The sequence below is a fragment of the Globicephala melas genome, chromosome 14 (genome assembly GCF_963455315.2).
Source record: "Globicephala melas chromosome 14, mGloMel1.2, whole genome shotgun sequence".
NCBI lineage: Eukaryota > Metazoa > Chordata > Mammalia > Artiodactyla > Delphinidae > Globicephala > Globicephala melas.
Window position 1 is genome coordinate 38,416,440 of NC_083327.1, and position 19,064 is coordinate 38,435,503.

The window sequence follows — 19,064 nt, forward strand, 5'->3', positions numbered from 1 at the left end:
CTTGGCTGATGTGTCTTTCAAGGAATTTGTCCATTTCACCTAGGTTCTCAAATTTATGGGTTGAGTTGTTCATAGTATTCCTTTATTATCCTTTTAATGTCCATGGGATCTATAGTGATATCCCTCTTTCATTTCTGATATTAGCAATTAGTGTCCTCTCTCCTTTTTCCTTGTTAGCCTGGCTAGAGGCTTATCAATTTTATTGATCTTTTCAAAGAGCCAGTGTTTGGTTTCATTGATTTTCTCTGTTGATTTCCTATTTTCAATTCCACTGATTTCTGCTCTTATTTCTTTTCTTCTGCTTACTTTGGATTTAATTTTCTTTTTCTAGTTTCTTAAGGTGGAAACTTAGATGATTGATTTTAGATCTTTCTTCTTTCTAATATATACATTCATTGCTATAAATTTCCCTTTAATCACTGCTTTTGCTGCATCCCACAAATTTTGATAAATTGTGCTTCCATTTTCATTTAACTCGAAGAATTTTTACATTTATCTTGAGGTTTCTTCATTGACCCATATGTTATTTAGAAGTGTGTTGTTTCGTCTCTGCATATTTTATTTTATCTTTAAATTAAAAAAACTTTTTTTTGGCTGCGTTGGGTCTTCATTGCCGCACGTGGGCTTTCTCTAGTTGCGGCGAACAGGGGCTACTCTTCGTTGAGGTGTGCAGGCTTCTCATTGTGGTGGCTTCTCTTGTTGCGGAGCACGGCCTCTAAGGCGTGCTGGCTTCAGTAGTGGCTTGTGGGCTCTAGAGCGCAGGCTCAGTAGTTGTGGCACACAGACTTAGTTGCTGTGCGGCACGTGGGATCTTCCTGGACCAGGGATCGAACCTGTGTCCCCTGCATTGGCAGGCGGATCCTTAACCACTGTGCCACCAGTGAAGTCCCATAGTTTCTGCATCTTTTAGAATTTTCCATTTATCTTTCTTAGATTTTTTTTTTTTTTTTTTGCGGTACGCGGGCCTCTCACCGTTGTGGCCTCTCCCGTTGCGGAGCACAGGCTCCGGACGCGCAGGCTCAGCGGCCATGGCTCACGGGCCCAGCCGCTCCGCGGCATGTGGGATCTTCCCGGACCAGGGCACGAACCCGCGTCCCCTGCATCGGCAGGCGGACTCTCAACCACTGCGCCACCAGGGAAGCCCTCCATTTATCTTTCTGTTATTGATTTCTAGTTTAATTCCATTGTGGTCTGATGGCAGACATTGTATGATTTCTGTTCTTTTAACTTTGGTAAGGTGTGTTCTGTGGCCCAAAATATGATCTATCTTGGTGAATGTTCTGTGTGAGCTTGAGAATAATGTGTATTGTGCTGTTGTTGGATGAATTATTCTATAGATGTCAAGTTTAGCCAGTTGATTAATGGTGTTGTTGAGTTCAACTAAGTCCTTACTGATTTTCTGCCTACTGGATCTGTCCATTTCTGCTAGAGGGGTACTGAAGTCTCCAACTATGATAGTAGATTCATCTATTTTTCCTTATAGTTCTATCAATTTTTACCTCATGTAGTTTAACTTGATGGTCTGTTGTTAGGTGCATATATATTAACGATTGTTATGTCTTCTTGGAGAATCAACTCTTTTATCTTTATGTAACATCCTTCTGTATATCTGATAACTTTCCTTGCTTTGAAGTCTGGTCTGTCTGAAATTAATATAGCTACTCTTGCTTTCTTTTGATTAGTGTTAGCATGGTGTAATTTTTTCCATCCGTTTTTTAAAAATATCTTTATTGGATTATAATTGCTTTACAATGTTGTGTTAGTTTCTGCTCTATCCATCCATTTACTATTCATATGTATGTGTCTTTGAATTTAAAGTGAGTTTATTTTAGTCAACATGTAATTGAGTCTTGGGTTTTGATCCACTCTGACAATCTTTTAATTGGTTCATTTACACCAATCAATTTCTTTTCAATCTTGGGGGCAGCAGTTTGTCCTGTGTCCTTCCTTCTCTTATGGATCTGAAAAGATACGTTGATTTTTCAGCTTTTTACTTGTTGTTGGGATAGAATGGCGACTTATAAGCTTCTTATATGCAGTACTAGATAACCTATGATTCTCTTTTTATGTCTGCTGATTGCCTGAAGTGATACCTCATCTTCAGTGTAACTTGGTTTTCCTTTTTTGAGAAATGTGAATGAAGTATAAACTACTCAATAAAGATGTTGGGTTAGTAAAAATAAAAGTGGAAGCAAAGGACTTTAAGCCTCTCCAAAGCCAGATCCCAATAGAAACAATGTACTTTGCCCACAGTCCTGATGGTTCCTATGAATAACTTTAAAAATTAGATACTTTGTAACTGTAAACAGGAATATGAAGACTGAGGAATATCTACTGGATTTGGCAACACTAGGCGTTGGGTGGGGACTTCCCTGGTAGTCCAGAGGTTAAGAATCTGCCTTCCAATGCAGGGGACACGGGTTCTATCCCTGGTCGAGGAACTAGGATCCCCCATACCACAGGGCAACTAAGCCTGTGCGCCACAGTTAGCTGGTGCACCGCAGCTACAGAGCCCACGTGCAGCAACTGCTGAGCCCATGCACTCTGGAGCCCATGTGCTACAACTAGAGAGCCTGTGGGCTCTGGAGCTCACATGCCACAACTAGAGAGAAGCCCACATGCCGCAACGAAAGATCATGCTGCAGCTAAGACCCAATGCAGCCAAAAATAAATAAATAAATAAATAATAAATATTTTTTAAAAAAGGCATTGAATGAACTTGGCAGAAGCCATCTCAGTAGAAGCTTGATTATAGTGGGTTGAGAAATGAGCAGGATGTGAGGGGGCGGCCAGAGAAAGTAAAGGCAACTCTTTCAAGTGGTTTGGCTATGAAGGGAAAGAGGGAGAGCAGGTGTCAAGTCAAGGAGGTTGTTTGTTGTTGTTGTTATTATTTTAAGAGGAGAGGGTTGAGCTGATATGGAAAAAACTAGAAGAGAGGGGAAAGGAGATGATATAGTACAGAGGTGATTAATGAAGAGAATGATATCTCTGAAAATGTACGAAGGGAGGGGATTCAAGAAATGTTTAATAAGCACCAATCATGTCATGCACTGTTGCCCTCAAAGAGCATATGTTCTGATGGGGAAAGAAAACAAAAAGGTAAATAAGTATCATATAAGGCATTTAGTATAACTAAATATAGTGGTTCTTTAGATATAAATAATAAAAATATATGTGTATAAAATACCAGAGAATATCATGCATAGAAAGATCCTTTTTTTCTTACTATTTCATACTTTTAATAAATTAGTTATTACTTCATGAAACTTGTTTTTCAGTTATGTATATTTGTGTGTATATTGGGTCATGATTTTTTTTCCAAAAAATTGAAATCCACTGATTAGAGGGTGAGTGAAGGCATTAATAGCCCTTGATGGAAAGAGAAATAGCTCTTAAGCTGTAACTGCGGAAAGAAAAGAGAATGGGGTAGATACAGGTGAGTTTGGAAATCTGGTGGTAGGGAGCTGAGGGTGAGTTGAGATTTGTGGAGGAGAAATTAGGCTGGCAGAGGGTTGGAGGAGGAGGCTCTCCAGTTGGGACCATTGTGAACAAAGGCATGGCTATGAAATGAAAGAATGGAAAATGTTTGAGATATGGTGAGCAATCCAGTTTGACTAGAAGGCAACCCACATTATTGAATCTACCTTTGCATTTTCCATTCTACCCCGCTTCCTAACATTTTTGCTGTTGCCATCCTAATATGGGCCTGTATTATTCCCACTTAGAATAGTTTCATAACCATTTTCTCTGTACCCAAATTCATTTTACTTGCTATTTCCACTTGATCTTGATACATTACTGCTGCAATTTTTTTGTTCTTCCACCTGCACTTAAAACAAGTCAACTTTGGGACTTCCTTGTTGACGCAGTGGTTAAGAATCCGCCTGCCGATGTAGGGGACGCAGGTTCGATCCCTGGTCCGGGAAGATCTCACATGCTGCGGAGCAGCTAAGCCCGTGCTCCACAACTACTGAGCCTGTGTTCTAGAGCCTGCGAGCCACAACTACTGAAGCCCATGTGCCACAACTACTGCAGCCCACGTGCCTAGAGCCCGTGCTCCGCAAGAGAAGCCTGCACACCGCAGCAAAGATCCAACGCAGCCAAAAATAAATAAATAAATAAATTTAAAAAAAAAACCCAAAAAACAAGTCAACTTTGATATTCCCTATTACCCATTACATGTGGTGGTACTCAGTCATTTCTTGTATCGAAAAAATAGATGCATTTTGAACAGTAGAGGGGGAGTAGTCTGAAAATGCAGGCTGCACCCCTATTATGGATTCCTTGAACCTCAGAATGAGGACACTATCTGTGTTGGGAATCCCCAAGACTACCCCCAGGTTTGGTGATTTACTAGGAAGACTCAGAGGACTCAGCATATGGTTATACTCACAGCTACGATTTATCATAGCAAAAGGATACAGAGCACAATTAGCAAAGGGAAAATACATGTGGGACAATGTTCAGAGAAAATTAGGCACAAGCTTACAAGCGTCTTCTCCCAGGAGAGTCAAACAGAACATGCTTAATTCTTCCAGCAACTTACTGTGACAACAGGTGTGAAATGTTGTCTATTAGGGAAGCTCATTATAGGCTCAATGCCTAGAGTTGAGCCGTGGTTACAAAGGCACCCTCTGCCTAGCATGTGCCAAAATTACAGATTTATAGAAGGAAACTAGGTGTTCAGCATAAATCACATTGTATACGATACAAACATTTAGGCACAGTGAGTCACTCTTACCATTTCTGGGAATGATGGGAACCCAAGTTCCCAGTCAAGGGCCCATTTTTGCAAGCAGGCATTGCTAAGGACGGTAGTCTCAGGCCTGCTGTGTTAACTCTTTTCTGCACACTATTCTTACTTAATGTGATCCTATAAGGTGGGGAAGTGGCCTTAGGGGCTGATTTGGAAATGGGGTGATATGGGCTTGGGAATGAGGGAAATGTGAAGAGGTCAGGACTTTGTTACCCCCTCTTCTTTTCTCAAATAGATTTGGGATCCGATGGAAAGTTTTGTATAGAAAAAGGTGCTGCTGTTAACATTGCATTTGAAAACCACTCCTTTAGGGAATTCCCTGGTGGCCCAGTGGCTAAGACTCTGTGCTCCCAGTGCAGGGGGTCCGGGTTTGATCCCTGGTCAGGGAACTGGATCCCACGTGCCGCAACTAAAGATCCCGTGTGCTGCAACTAAGACCTGGCACAGCCACAAAAAAAAAAAAAACTGTTTCCCTTAAAAAAAAAAAAAAAAGAAAACCACGCCTTTAAACAATGAGATGAATTTTAAGCAAAATATTGATAAAATCACATTGAGATTTTAGCAAGATCATCCTTGTAGTTGATGGAAGATGTTTTTAGAGATTGTGGTGTGGTCATGGTAAATGTGAGGCAGGAGGCGATCAGAGGCAGGGAGGCCAAGCCAGAGACAATAAGAGGCCCAGCTGGAGTGGTTGTGTGAAGAGGGGAGGAGGGAATGGATTAGAGAGTATTTAGGATGTAAAATTGAGTAGCACTGATGATTGATTGGCTGAGGACCTGGTTGAGGGCTGGGGAAAGGGTTTGTGGGATGGAGGAGAAGGAAATTAGCATTATCTTAGGTTTCTTACTTGGTTGATTCCAGGGAGTGGAAAAGAGCATTTTCCCTGGTTGTGAGTTTCTCAAATCCTCCAACACTAATGGTTATCTGTCAGTTCAGTTCTGGCACTATCTACCTGGAGGTAGCATCGGATCCCCCAAGTTAAAGGGCCAATCCCACAAAAGTGGCCCCACTTCAGAGGCCAGCTGCAAATGGGCTGCCCAAGCTACCCACACTTCCGCACGTCTGACTACAAATTTAGTGGGTTGATACTTAGCTAAATTTGATAATTTACTAGTAATGGTCATAGAAATCAGAAAAAGCACTTTACTTATGTTTATCAGTTTATTATAAAGGGTACATAGAGCTCAGGAACAGACAAATGGAAGAGATGCACAGGGCAAGGGATAGGAGCAGGGGTGTGGAGCTTCCGTGCCCTCTCTGGGTATGTCACCTTCCTGGCACCTTGATGTTTTCACCATCCTGGAAGCCCTCCATATCTTATTGTTCAAGAGTGTTTATAGAAGCATGTAAGCATACAATTTTTAAAAATTACTTAAATAATTAATTTTTGGCTGCATTGGCTCTTTGTTGCTGCGCGCAGGCTTTCTCTAGTTGTGGTGAGTGGGGGCTACTCTTTGTTGCGGTGCGTGGGCTTCTCACTGCGGTGGCTTCTCTTGTTGCAGAACATGAGCTCTAGGCGTGAGGGCTTCACTAGTTGTGGCACGCATGCTCAATAGTCATGGCTCATGGGTTCTAGAGCGCAGGCTCAGTAGTTGTGGCGCATGGGCTTTGTTGCTCTGCAGCATGTGGGATCTTCCCGGACCAGGGATCGAACCCGTGTCCCCTTCATTGGCAGGCAGATTCTTAACCACTGCGCCGCCAGGGAAGCCCTATAATTTTTAAAAGCTAACTTGTAAAACAGCATCTATAGCCCAAAGTTTCCCTTTTTCCTGTGAAACCTTTATTGAAGTACAATTTATATACAAATAACATTCATGATTTTAGGTGAACAAGTCAATGAGTTATGACAAATGTATACAGTCATGTAACCACCATCATAATCATAATATAGAATACCTCCATCACCCCTAAAATTTGCTCCTACCCCTTTGCTACCAATCCCATAACCCTATTCCTGGGTTCTAGAAACCACTGATTTGCTTTCTTCCACTAGAAAAGTTTTGCTTTTTCTAGAACTTTGTATACTGTAGTCATATAAAATTAAATTTTGCTTCTGGCTTTTTTCAATTAGCATAATACTTTTAAGATTCATCTACATTGTTATATTTATCAGTAGTTTTAATCCTTTTTACTTCTGAGTAATATTCCATTGTGTGGATATACCATCGTTAACCCATTCATCAATTGATGGACATTTGGGTTCATTTCAGCTGTTAAATATTATAAATAAAGCTGCTGCTTTGAGTATTCAAATATAAAAAAAAAAAAGTGGTTATAGAATTTAATCTCCAGCCTCCCCTGCCCTCCCAAGTTGGTGGGTGGGGCTGCAAGTTCCAACTTTCTAAACACTTGGTCTTTCTGGGAACCAGCCGTGTCCTGAGGTTATCTTGGGGCCCTACCCTGCGTTCATTAGCATATGTGGGATGGAACGAGGCTCATTATGATAAACAGAAAACACTCTATCACTTAGGAAATTCCAAGGGTTTTATGAGCTCCGTACTAGGGACTGTGGACCAAGGGCAAATATGTTTCTTATACCACTCTGGTAGACATCTCAAATTGCTGGAAACCTTATGGAACTCTCAACCTATGCCTCCAGCTTCAACATGAACCCAAGCCTTGTTCTTGGTCCTATGAGGCCTAGGCTTCCAAGAGACCCTTAGTCCGGTTCTCTTTTGCAGGCTGTAAGCCCCCTGTATTAGTTAGGGTACAATTTAGGCCTCCGTAACAAAGAGACCCTAAAATACACTGCTTGAAAAGCAAGATAGACATTTATTTTACATAAAAATCCCGGCAGGTGGTCCAGAGCTGGTTTGGCAGCTCAGCATTGTTAGGGAACTTTGCTCTGCTTTGCTCAGCATTCTGTGCGCCTCTCCTTGCCAGGTTGGCTCTTCCAGCTGCAGTCATGGCACTTTCTTTCCAGTCAGAGGGAGGGAAGGGAAGGGGAGGAGTGGGATTCGCCCTTTCCCTTTAAGTGCTCCAGAGCGGAGCTGCACACATTTCAGCTTACATCCCATTGTTCACATGACCATCCTGGCTGCCAGAGAGGCCAGGATATGGAATATTTCACTCGGCAGCCTTGCACCCAGCTAAAACCTTTATTCAGAAAAAGGGAGAGCAGTTATTAGAGGATAGCTCTGCCCTATCCCTAACAGTCATGGTATATTTAAGGATTTTTTTTTTCCTTTTTTAGAAAATGATGGAAATAATGTTGTGACTGTTAATTCTTTTCCTAAATTAAGTAGTTTTCATATTATTGAAATAAAGGAAACATGGTATTCAATGGAACAAGAGGAACAATGGCAAAATACCCTTGTAAAATCTTTGTCTAAAAATGTGCCAGTTTGCTGCTCACTGAACCTGCCCCAGATAAGGAATGGAGTTCTAACTGGACCTTACCACAGACAATCAATTTTCTTCCCCAAGAAGCTAAAAAAAGGATTAACACACCTTCCTGCTTTGAAACAGACACTCTGTTGTGTCTCAACTCTTTGTGTTCAACCTAAAGGTGATGGAAAAGGGAAGGAGTCTCGCAAGAAGTGTGCTGAATTCAATGTGGTAACATCTGAATGCTGTGTTGTTTTAGACAGTGAATAAAGAGGCAGTAGAAAACCCTTTGTGACTAGTGTCTAAGTCTCTGTCTTCGTACCAGATTTAGGCCTAATGCAAAGAAAGGTACCACCCCTGCTGTGAAGAAAGATGTGATGAACCCAGGTGGCTCATTCATTGGAGTGGAGGCAAAGCAGACATTCCATTCTTCCTGGAAGAGGGGTTGTAGTGATAGCTTATGAGTTTGGGGTTTATTAAACTGAGACATTTATAAATATATTTATGTTACAAAATGTGTTTTATATTATTATTTTCATCAAAGTGATATTTACAACTGCTCAAATATAATTATAACTGGTTAAAAGTTTTAATGTGGCCATTAAGAAATAATGTAGAGCACTATGAAATATCTTGATTTCAGAAAGTCTAAAATTTTATGTATATTTTTGTTTATAGCCTATACAGTTCAGACAGCCAAGAGTATGTCTTCAACTGCTGCTACAGAGGTTTATTCAAAAGCTTTAGCTGTTTGCCATGGACCACTGGACCACTATGACTTTCTGATCAAAGCTCGTGAGCTAAAGGACGATGAACATCAAAGAAGAGTTATACAGTGTTTGCAGGAATTACATGAGGAACTTAAAGGATACAGTATAGAGGCAGAAGGCCTTTTTTCTAAGGTAAGGTTTGTGTGACATTAAAGATTGAACAGTTAAAAATGTAAGCATTTAAAAAATGGATTAAATGCAGTTGGGTACAATGATGAAAGAGCTTGAAAATTTCCTACCAGTTCCTTTAAACAAGCTCTGTTGGATCCCCATTTCTGACCTCTTGATGTTCCATAGCTTTCTTTCACCTTCAGCGGGATTCAGATAGCTTCATATTGAGGTATTTAAAAAAAAAAAACCCTAAATACCAGTCAAAGTGAAAACTTGTGTGCATTTCAAAGCTTCTCCCTCTCTCTAGGTTAGGCCTGGCCCAGGATCAGCAGCAGAGAAGAGGGGGTGACTTGTTCTTCTCTCTCTATTCTTCTCCTCTCTCTGCTCGCTTGGCTTCTCTAGGCTCAGAACGAGGGGGATAGAAGATTAGAGTGAAACAGCAGAGTCTGAAGTCACCAGTTAAGGGCCTTTTGTGTGGTAGATGCTGACATGCTAGCTTTCTGTGAGGGGCACTGGGTGGATTCTTCAGGACTCCCATGAGGACCTCCCTGCTGCTCCACTCTGTGACTGACCTCTTACGGCTCTAACAGAACACCTCACACCACTACGTGAGGCTGAGACGGCCTTGCCCTTGCACTTAGCCTTCTAAGAGGGGTCCTTTCGGGACAGCGCTAACCAGGTCACCTTTATGGCGTCTACTTAGGCCACGGGAAGTATAACATCTCATTTCTCCAACCCCTTCTGCATGGGCAGCTTCAGTCAGTCTCCTGCCCTTGGACTTCTGCAGATATAAGAAGCAAGCACCAGTGTCTGTCTTTGTCCTGTGCACCCCTGTACTCCTGGGGACACATGTCAAGTTCTTCCATGAGTTCTTTCACACCCTGCTTTGGTAGCTGTCTGTAGATTTTCTCACCTAAATGAGTATCCACCCCGTTTTTTCCTTAATGCTAATCTCCTTGGATGTTTCTCTTGGGGACCCCCTGCACTTGGCATGAGGTTCATCTGGGGGAAATGCCACAGAATTCTTTACCCAGCTAACAGCTTTCTGCCTTGATTACTTTGATTTTAGGGCTGTTTTTTGACTTTTTTTTTCTCTTTTTAAGTAATTCCTGCATGGATACAATTAGTGCCTCTCTTTAGTGTGTAGGGGGACCTGTCTCCCCTTGTCCTCAGCTTTGAGTTTTTGCTGAAATTCTGAGACACCAGGAAAACTCCCATTCCTTATCCTTCTCTAGAAGCCATTGTCATCAGTGGTGTCATCCTCAAATCATGAGGGGTATTAATAGTTATAAGAGTTAGAATTTGTTCAACCTAAGAAACTACTTTTCCTTTAACTGACTGACCAAACCTCCTCCCCCCACCCCGCTACACAAATATTCTTTTATTATAAGATCTTTATAAGAAATGTATTGTATAACAATGTGTTAGTAGTACTTTATTTAAAAACTCTACTGAAAGTAATTTTATGTTTTAAAAAGCACTTCAGAGTGTAATGAAATAGTTTTATTTTTATATAAGGAAAAGGCTGCCATTGTGTTAACATCTTTTGGTTAAAAGGAATAGAGAATTATTTAGGTCTGAGAGAGAAATGGAGATGTAGAATAAGATTACATAAGAAAATAACAATGAAGGGCATCTCCATCGCTCAGCCAGGCCTCACAGAGCCTGTGCCAGCTTTCAGCAGTGTCAGCGGCTCTGAAAACTTTGATGACTTGTAGTAGGAGGTACCCATTGATTCTCCAGAACCCTGCCATTCACATAATCTGCTTACTCTTTGTTCCTTTTCCCATGCCCTTACCCACTTCTATTTATTCTACCAGCTTCTTGGTTCTTTTCCTGTATCCATGGTTTAAATTCCTGAGTAAAAATCTGACCATCCACCCAAACACTTCATCCCTGTTTGGGCAGAGCTTTCACACCAGTTTTCCAGAGGCTGCTAGTTAGCACAAAGATTGGATCTCTGTATAAGGTGCCATCCAGGGCTCCTGTGAGCAGGGCGGTTTCCCTCAGAAGTGGACTGTGAGTGTGGAAGCCAGAGTGTGTTAGCTAATCCAGAACAATGGTTATGGGAAATAATGATGAATTATCCCTTTTGATGGCCAACCTTTTCTCTTTTTCCTGTGTTTCCAAAAGTTGATGGGTGAGTCAAGAAGCAAAAAGTTTGGAAAATACAGATTGCTTAGGTACTGCATACCTAATTATAGTTTGCAATACAGGAGGTCTTCCAAACAAAATAACAACTTTGTTATGTATCATAGCCAGGAAACAAGATGTTTTACTTACCAGATTTTTTTTTTTGTTATCTGAAAGTTAAATTTCTCTCATGACTGTTGTATCTTATTCCCTTTCTAGCCCTCTCCCTTTTGGAAATACAGTCCTTTTCCTCCTCCCCACTCTGTATCATCCCTAGGGCTCATCTTACAGGGGTTGGTGAACTTCCATTCCTTAATAAAATATTCCTTAAATTAACTTATCTGGTTGCCAATTCAACAACCTATTTTTTTTCTTTAAAATTATTATTTGGCTCTTCTTAAGGGTATTTTCCCATACTTCCACCTTTGATTTATAAATTGGCTATGCTGGATTTGCCTAGTAAATAGATAGCTATTTAGCAGTAAGTAAATGCAGTACTTTCTATCTAGAGGCCCTGGTTTTATTGGGTAGTTCTTATGTAAGGAGGAAATTTGACAAGTCAGGTAGTTTCAAATGTGTCTAATGAAAGCTTATATTTGTTAAATCCCAATGCATACGTGAATGAATGTTTAGTAAATGGATCGACATCTCTTTATGATAGTATTTGTCCTGTTGTTTCTTTAGCCCACCAAATCATTGTTTTTCAGTGTTTTTCAAACATTGAAAAAGATCCAAATACCAAATGTAATTTGAATAAAACATATATAAAAGCTTTAGTTTTGAAGATTCTAAAGGTGCCACAGACTACTTCTAAAAATATAGACTGATATGCTGATTATCAGAGAAGGAAACTTTGGACTGTTAGGTTTTCCAGCAGTAGAACTTTGTTAGTATGTAGAGTTCTTGATTTTGGTAAATAGGGTTTATAATTTCATGGACATTTGATTTTTCCCCCAGCTTTATTGAGATATTATTGACAGATAACATATGTAAGTTTAAGGTGTGCAATGTGATGATTTGATACCTGTATACATTGCAAAATGATTACCATAATAAAATTAGTTAACACCTATATCCCTTCACATAATTACTGTTTCTCTTTGTAGTAAAAACATTTAAGATCTACTCTTTCGCGGGCCTCTCACTGCTGTGGCCTCTCCCGTTGCGGAGCACAGGCTCCGGACGCGCAGGCTCAGTGGCCATGGCTCACAGCCCTAGCCGCTCCGCGGCATGTGGGATCCTCCTGGACCGGGGCATGAACCCGCGTCCCCTGCATCGGCAGGCGGACTCTCAACCACTGCGCCACCAGGGAAGCCCCTAAGATCTACTCTTTTAACGACTTTCAAGTATATAATATAATACTGTATTGTTAATTATAGTCACCATGATTCCCAGAACTTATTCATATTATAGCTGAGAGTTTGTACCCTTTGACCAGTATTTCACCATTTCCCCTACCCCACAGCCCTTGGTAACCACCATCCTATGAATTACGCTTTTTAAAAATTCTGCATGTAAGTGAGAACATACAGTATTGTCTTTGTCTGACTTATTTCAGTTAGCATATATGGGCATTTGATTTTGATGCAGATGTTTAAATACTCATTTTGGTGGACTTGTTAAAAAAAAATTGTACTCCTAAGAAACTTTCTGTAAGGGTAAGCCATAATGTTAGAATAAAATGCACCTTCTTCACAAAATGCCAGAATTATTAGTCAGTGAGAAAAAATTGGTGGCAGACTATTAGGCTGCTTTCACCTACCTACACAAAAATGTTTTCTCTAGTAAAAATTTGAAAAAGTTATGAGCAGATGACTATGCTATATGAGCAACAAACTATAAAGAATAAGCATTTATGAATACTTTACTTTTGTTATCAAATAAAACTTATAGCCAGGTTAATCTGACACATTTAATGTATGCATAATTGTTATTGTGCTGTGAGGTAATTAGGCATAAATGGTAAGTAAGTAGTTCATGTAAATCACTATAACTAGAATTACTTTTACACAGCCAAATCAAGCATTTCTAGAGTCATGGAGGGAGAGAATTAAAGAGTGTGGAGCTACTCTGAAAATCTCTGTTTCCATTAATCAGGTGTATACAGGCAGCCAGGTTTTTTCATCTCTGGGGAGGAGAAACCATAGCCAGAGAGACCTGGGAATTGGGAAGAGGAGTGGGGAACAAAATTCCTTTTCCTTTTCTCCTGCTCTTCACAAAATAATTTTGCTTTTCCCTCATGAGAAATTATTATTTCAAACTTCCTTTTACAACCTATGGTCTTTTATTTGGATACCTCTCCTCACTCTGCCAAGAACAATGCATATAGCAGGTAGAGACGACCTGCGCTGCCTTGAATCTGGCTCATCTAAGGTGTTGGTGCTTTCTGTGATCTGGCTTCTAGCATCTGGAGGCCGTGAATAGGATACCTGGAATGCCGGGCTGTGGAATTTTCTCTCAGGAGATGCAGGAGGCCTATTGTCTGGGTCCCTTCAGTTATTTATCCAAGACTAGGCAGTTTGCTGGTTTTTCCTCAGTTCCTCCCTTCTCTCCCCCAGCTAAGGAAGTGAGCACTTATACTCTCCGTTCCTCTTCTTAGAATTGGCATTTCCTATAGGTGAAGTAGGTTGAGCAGTGTGATTTAGGTAAAGCCTCCCTGTTTCCTGGTAATTTATCCTTCAGAACAGCATAAGCAACACTGAGTATGAAATAGACATCTATAGCTACAGCTTTATTAAAGACCAGAAATATTTTTAAATGAATATTTTCTTGTATCAAATTTTTATGAAAGCCGAAACAAAAGATTATGTCCTAACCCAATGACGGCATTATTTGTAAGGAAGTGAGTCAAACTGCATTGTTTTTTGAGAACTAACACATGCCAAAGACTCATTTAAAGTCTGAAATTTGAGAGAATGTAATGGGCCTGCTTCAGTCTCCAGAATAATTAACAAATGTATCCAATTACATTTTAAGTTTTGTCATGGTTCTGAAGGTAAAATTATGCCGTCAACGTAGATGAGAGTGTCTTTTTTTTTTTTGAGTTTTTTTCCCAGTTTTATTGGGATATATTTGATATATAGCACTGTATAATTAAGGTATAGAGCATACTGATCTGACTTACATGCATAATGAAATGATTACCACATAAGTCCAGTGAATATCCATCATCTCCTGTAGATACAAAATAAAAGAGAAAGAAAAAAATACTTTTTTCTTATGATAAGAACTCTTAGGATTCACTCTCCTAACGACTTCCACATATAACATACAGGAGTGTTAATTATATTAATCATGTTGTACATTACATCCCTGTTATTTATCTTATAACTAGAAGTTTGTACTTTTTAACCACCTTCATCCAGTTCTCCCCCCCCTTGCCAGATGAGAATGTCTTTTATAAATTCCTTAAAATAAATTTAAAGAAAAGGGGTGTAGCCCTATTTTATAATGTCTGAGATAGGAATTTTATCTGTCATTGTCCGCCAAAACTGACTACTTTGGTTATGGCAGCAGAATTATGTAGGCCATAAGGAGGCATTAGAGCCATGGAATCTATGCTGAGATTTTGGTCAGGTCTCTAGATCAGGGGTTGGCAAATATTTTCTGTAAAGGACCATGTAGGAAATCTTTTAGGGTTAGGGGGCCATATGATCTCTGTCATAGCTATTCAGTTCTGCCATTGTAATCAGAGTAGCCATGGATAATTCAAAAATAAATGTATTCTGATAAATATTTATTTAGAAAAACAGATTTCAGACTGGATTTAGCCTATAGGCCATAATTTGCCAACCCCTGCTATAGATGGATGACTGCTTCCTGACTAGATTTGAGGGCTGGTGGGAGACCATTAATAGTATTCAAGGTTCTCTTGGAACTGTACTTAGTCTAGCTTTCCAATCTGATTTTTCATTACTTCCCTTTATGTATACCTGCCTCTAGTCAACAGAACTATTCACTGATTTATTATATAGACAAACAGACAAATGGAACAAAATAGGAAGTCTAGGAGATACATGGAGACTTGATATACCATTGAGTTGACACTGAAAATCAGTGGGAAAAAGATGGTCTAGTCAGTAAGCAGAGATGAGACAATTGATGATCTTTGTGAAAAGGAAAATAAAATTAGGTACCTACCTCTCTGAACATAAACATAAATTCCATAGAGTCAGTGTTCTAAGTTTAAAGTGAAATTTTAAAACTTCTTGAAGAAAATATAGAGGGTTATCTTTGTGAACCTGGGGAAAGGAAGACTCTCTTATACAAGATATGAAAGTTTAAATTATAAAGGTAAAGTTGGATACACTTGACTATACTAAAATTTAAAACTTCTAGTCAACAGTAAGCACCATAGAAAGGTGAAAAGGCAGACCACAGACTGGGAGAAAATATTTGCATCAAAAGTAATTGACTAATAGATTGACTATAATTGACTATATATATCTAGAATATATAAAGAACTCCTACCAAAAATAGAAAAAAAAATCAAACAACTTAGTAGAAAAATGGACAAAGAAGAGTCTGTTTTGGGGTGATAACTAGCAGATGCCACAAAAATAGATAAGTAAATCAGAATGTATTTTTTAAAATGGAATGTTGAGATGATAAACTTCAAAATCAGAATTGTTAACTCTGAGCAAGAAGGGCACAAAGGGGGGGCTTCAACTCTATCTAATGTGTTATTAAATTTTGGAATAAATATTTCAAAATATAAAGATTTGATAAAGCTGTGTGGCAGGTAACCAGGTATTCAATATTTTTTCCAATTTAGCGTGTTTATAATATTCCATAATAAAAGTATTTTTAAGTGTAACTGTGAGATATTTCAACAGGTTAGTTGATTTAAGAAAATAATTTTGAGGAAATTATAACTTTTCCTGATAATATAATTCTAGACTCTACTAGTTCAGCATTTGCTTTTTACAAATAGACTGAGTGAGGAAGGGGTATTATTAGCTCAAAAAGTACTCAGCAAGACATAGGGAATATCTTAGTAAGAGGTTTTTAGCGATGAAACTTCTTTCCTCTTTCTGGAATCTCATCAGCTGAGTTTTCTTGGCCTTAAATCTTTTTCATGAATGCCAGATGTTTCTGAGTTCTATGTACATTGGACTTAATCTTACCCCATGTTCAGCAGAGTTTGTCTTTTCCAGGTAATGTGTCCATTTTACATACTGGGGAAATACTTAGCCAAGTGTCTTCTTGTCCTTTAGGAGATTAATACATCTCCAGGGTGAGCACTGGGGAAAGAAGTTCTATTGTGTAGCTGGGAAAAGCAAATGATTTTTCGTTTTACAGAAAAATTTATCATGCTTAGCTAGAAAATGTATCTCTTTGTTTATCAGAACGCCTGGAATTATCATATATAAATTCAGTTCAACAACAACAAGAAGAGTTGGTCCTCACTATGTACTAGGCTCCATGGAGCCAAGGATACAGGTGTAATTAAGGTTAATGTTTTGTGATTTCAGTGATACCTTATTCAGTGGAAGAAATGGTCATAAACAGCTGTTTATAACTCAGTGAATTAAGTACAAAAATTCATATGGGTATAAAATGCATATGGGGACAGTCTTTGAAAACCCACTCTAAATAAAAGGATTTAAATGTATTTTATTCCATATTATTGCTTCACTTGAGACTTCTAATTCTGTTTCTCATAAAGAAATTTTATGAATAAAATTACTATTCATTTACTCTTGAAGGACAAGGTTCTAAGGATATACATCAAAATTAACAACATAAATCCCATAAAAAATATATGCTGGGCTTCCCTGGTGGCGCAGTGGTTAAGAATCCGCCTGCCGATGCAGGGGACACGGGTTCAAGCCCTGGGCTGGGAAGATCCCACACACTGTGGAGCAGCTATGCCTGTGCGCCACAGCTACTGAGCCTGTGCTCTAGAGCCTGCGAGCCACAACTACTGAGCACGCATGCCAAAACTACTGAAGCCCGCGCGCCTAGAGCCTGTGCTCCGCAACAAGAGAAGCCACTGCAATGAGAAGCGCGCGCACTGCAATGAAGAGTAGCCCCGGGGCTTCCCTGGTGGCGCAGTGGTTGAGAGTCCGCCTGCCGATGCAGGGGACACGGGTTTGTGTCCCGGTCTGGGAAGATCCCACATGCCGTGGAGCGGCTGGGCCTGTGAGCCATGGCCGCTGAGCCTGTGTGTCCGGAGCCTGTGCTCCGCGACGGGAGAGGCCACAGCAGTGAGAGGCCTGCGTACCGCAAAAAAAATAAAAAAATAAAAGAGAATAATAAAATGTAAATAATGCACTCAAGATTAATATTTAAATAAACTTTATAAAACATTTCTGAGAATTATTATTCTATAAAGCTTCCATTTGTGCAAAAGTATACCACTTAAATAACAGCAGTTTTTGAAACTAAAATTGAGAAATCAAAATTACGTTTGAAGAGAGACAAAAAAAAAAAAAAGGTCTCAAGTTTCTTCTCAGATTCAGAATATTCAATAGTAGGCTTGTGTGAAGACTGAATCAACCCTAAAGATAATTCTTTATTCATTTCAGGATGTGGGAATGGTGGGGGGAAATCCAGCACATAAGAGAGGAAAATCAGGATGGATAGACAGGAGACAAGAAAAATCCCTTGGCAGAAAATATTTATGAAGAAGGAAAACAGGTCTCTATTTTAAGGCTTGTTCACTTGGATCCACTGGCAACAAGGACATGGAGGAAGAAGTAGGGAGGAAAGCATGCTGCTAAAGGTGAGAATCTGAGTAAAGGGCAGTGGAAAGACCTCTTTTCAGATATAGGCCTACCCTTCGGTGAAGGGCATTGCTTTATTTGGAAAAGCCATAGGATGTGGTAGATTTTGATTTCTGTTGTAGTGATTTCATTCTCCTTATAAAGTTACCAGTCAATTAATCTAGTTCTAAATTATTTAGATTTCTTTTTTCAGTTGTTTTTCCATAAATCTATTAAAGCCTGAAGCTCGGAGTTCTTCACCAGTTGCCTCCACATTTGCTGTTCCTAAAGATTCTCTATGAAGTTGGCACTTCTTAAGGATAACTCTAAGAAGCTATATTGTCTTTTAACAATATTAAACTTCTCAGGAGTTACATATTTGCCTTCAATTAGTTTTTTTAAATTGAATAGTAATTCTGATTTTGCTTTATACAGTTTATTTTTTTTAAAAAATATTTATTTATTTATTTTGGCGGCACCGGGTCTTAGTAGCAGCATGTGGGATCTTCAGTTGCGGCATGCGGACTTTTTGGTTGTGGCATGTGAACTCTTAGTTGCAGCACACATGTGGGATCTAGTTCCCGGACCAGGGATCAAACCCAGGCCCCCTGCATTCAGAGCACGGAGTCTTACCCACTGGACTACGAGGGAAGTCCTTATAATTGGTTTTTAACTGAGTGAAAACCTCTATTTAGAAACAAGAGAACTATAAAGAAAAACTGAGCAATTCCAATCCATGCCATCATCTTCAATGGAGATGTGCAGATATTAGGACCTGAACACTGAACACACATTTCAGGCCACACTACCACAGCCATGTACAGCTTCTCCAGGAGAAGCGTGAAGCATAGCTCCAAGGTAATCCATAGTCCCTTCTTGGCAGTGAAGACCACCACAGAGCTGCCTTCAGTTACCTTTGCCCTGATGAACCACAAAAAGTCCCCACAAGTATTTCTCCGTGAACCACACTTCCACCTGGCAAGGGTGGCTTGTCAGCAGAGCAGGTAATAGGTAGTGTTGTCTTTTCCTCCAGTTTCCTCCCATTCAATGCATTCTCCACACTGTATCAATAATGATATTTCTAATGGATAATCTGATTGGACCATTCTCCTGCTTAAGACTTCTCAGTGCCCTCTAGAGAAAGTACAAACTCATTAGCAAGTTCTACAGGGTCCTTGAGCCTGCCTGGTCCCTGTCTCTTGCTGGCCTCATCTGTCTTTGTTCTCTGCTGACAATAAAAGCAGCAGCTGTGACAAGCTA

At 39.8% G+C, this 19,064-nt stretch overlaps 1 protein-coding gene across 8 annotated transcripts in view; it reads left to right on the forward strand.

The window, feature by feature from the left end:
• Positions 1–19,064, forward strand: part of AFG1L (AFG1 like ATPase) — a 226,869-nt gene that overhangs the window by 42,427 nt on the left and 165,378 nt on the right. For all 8 annotated transcript variants that reach the window (XR_009558727.1, XM_060283447.2, XM_060283444.1 and 5 more), the window contains exon 2: positions 8,762–8,985. Coding sequence is in view for 7 of the 8 variants with exons in the window: in XM_060283444.1 (XP_060139427.1) it covers positions 8,762–8,985 (224 nt within the window). In the remaining variant the exon portion in view is untranslated. The remainder of the gene's footprint in view (positions 1–8,761; positions 8,986–19,064) is intronic.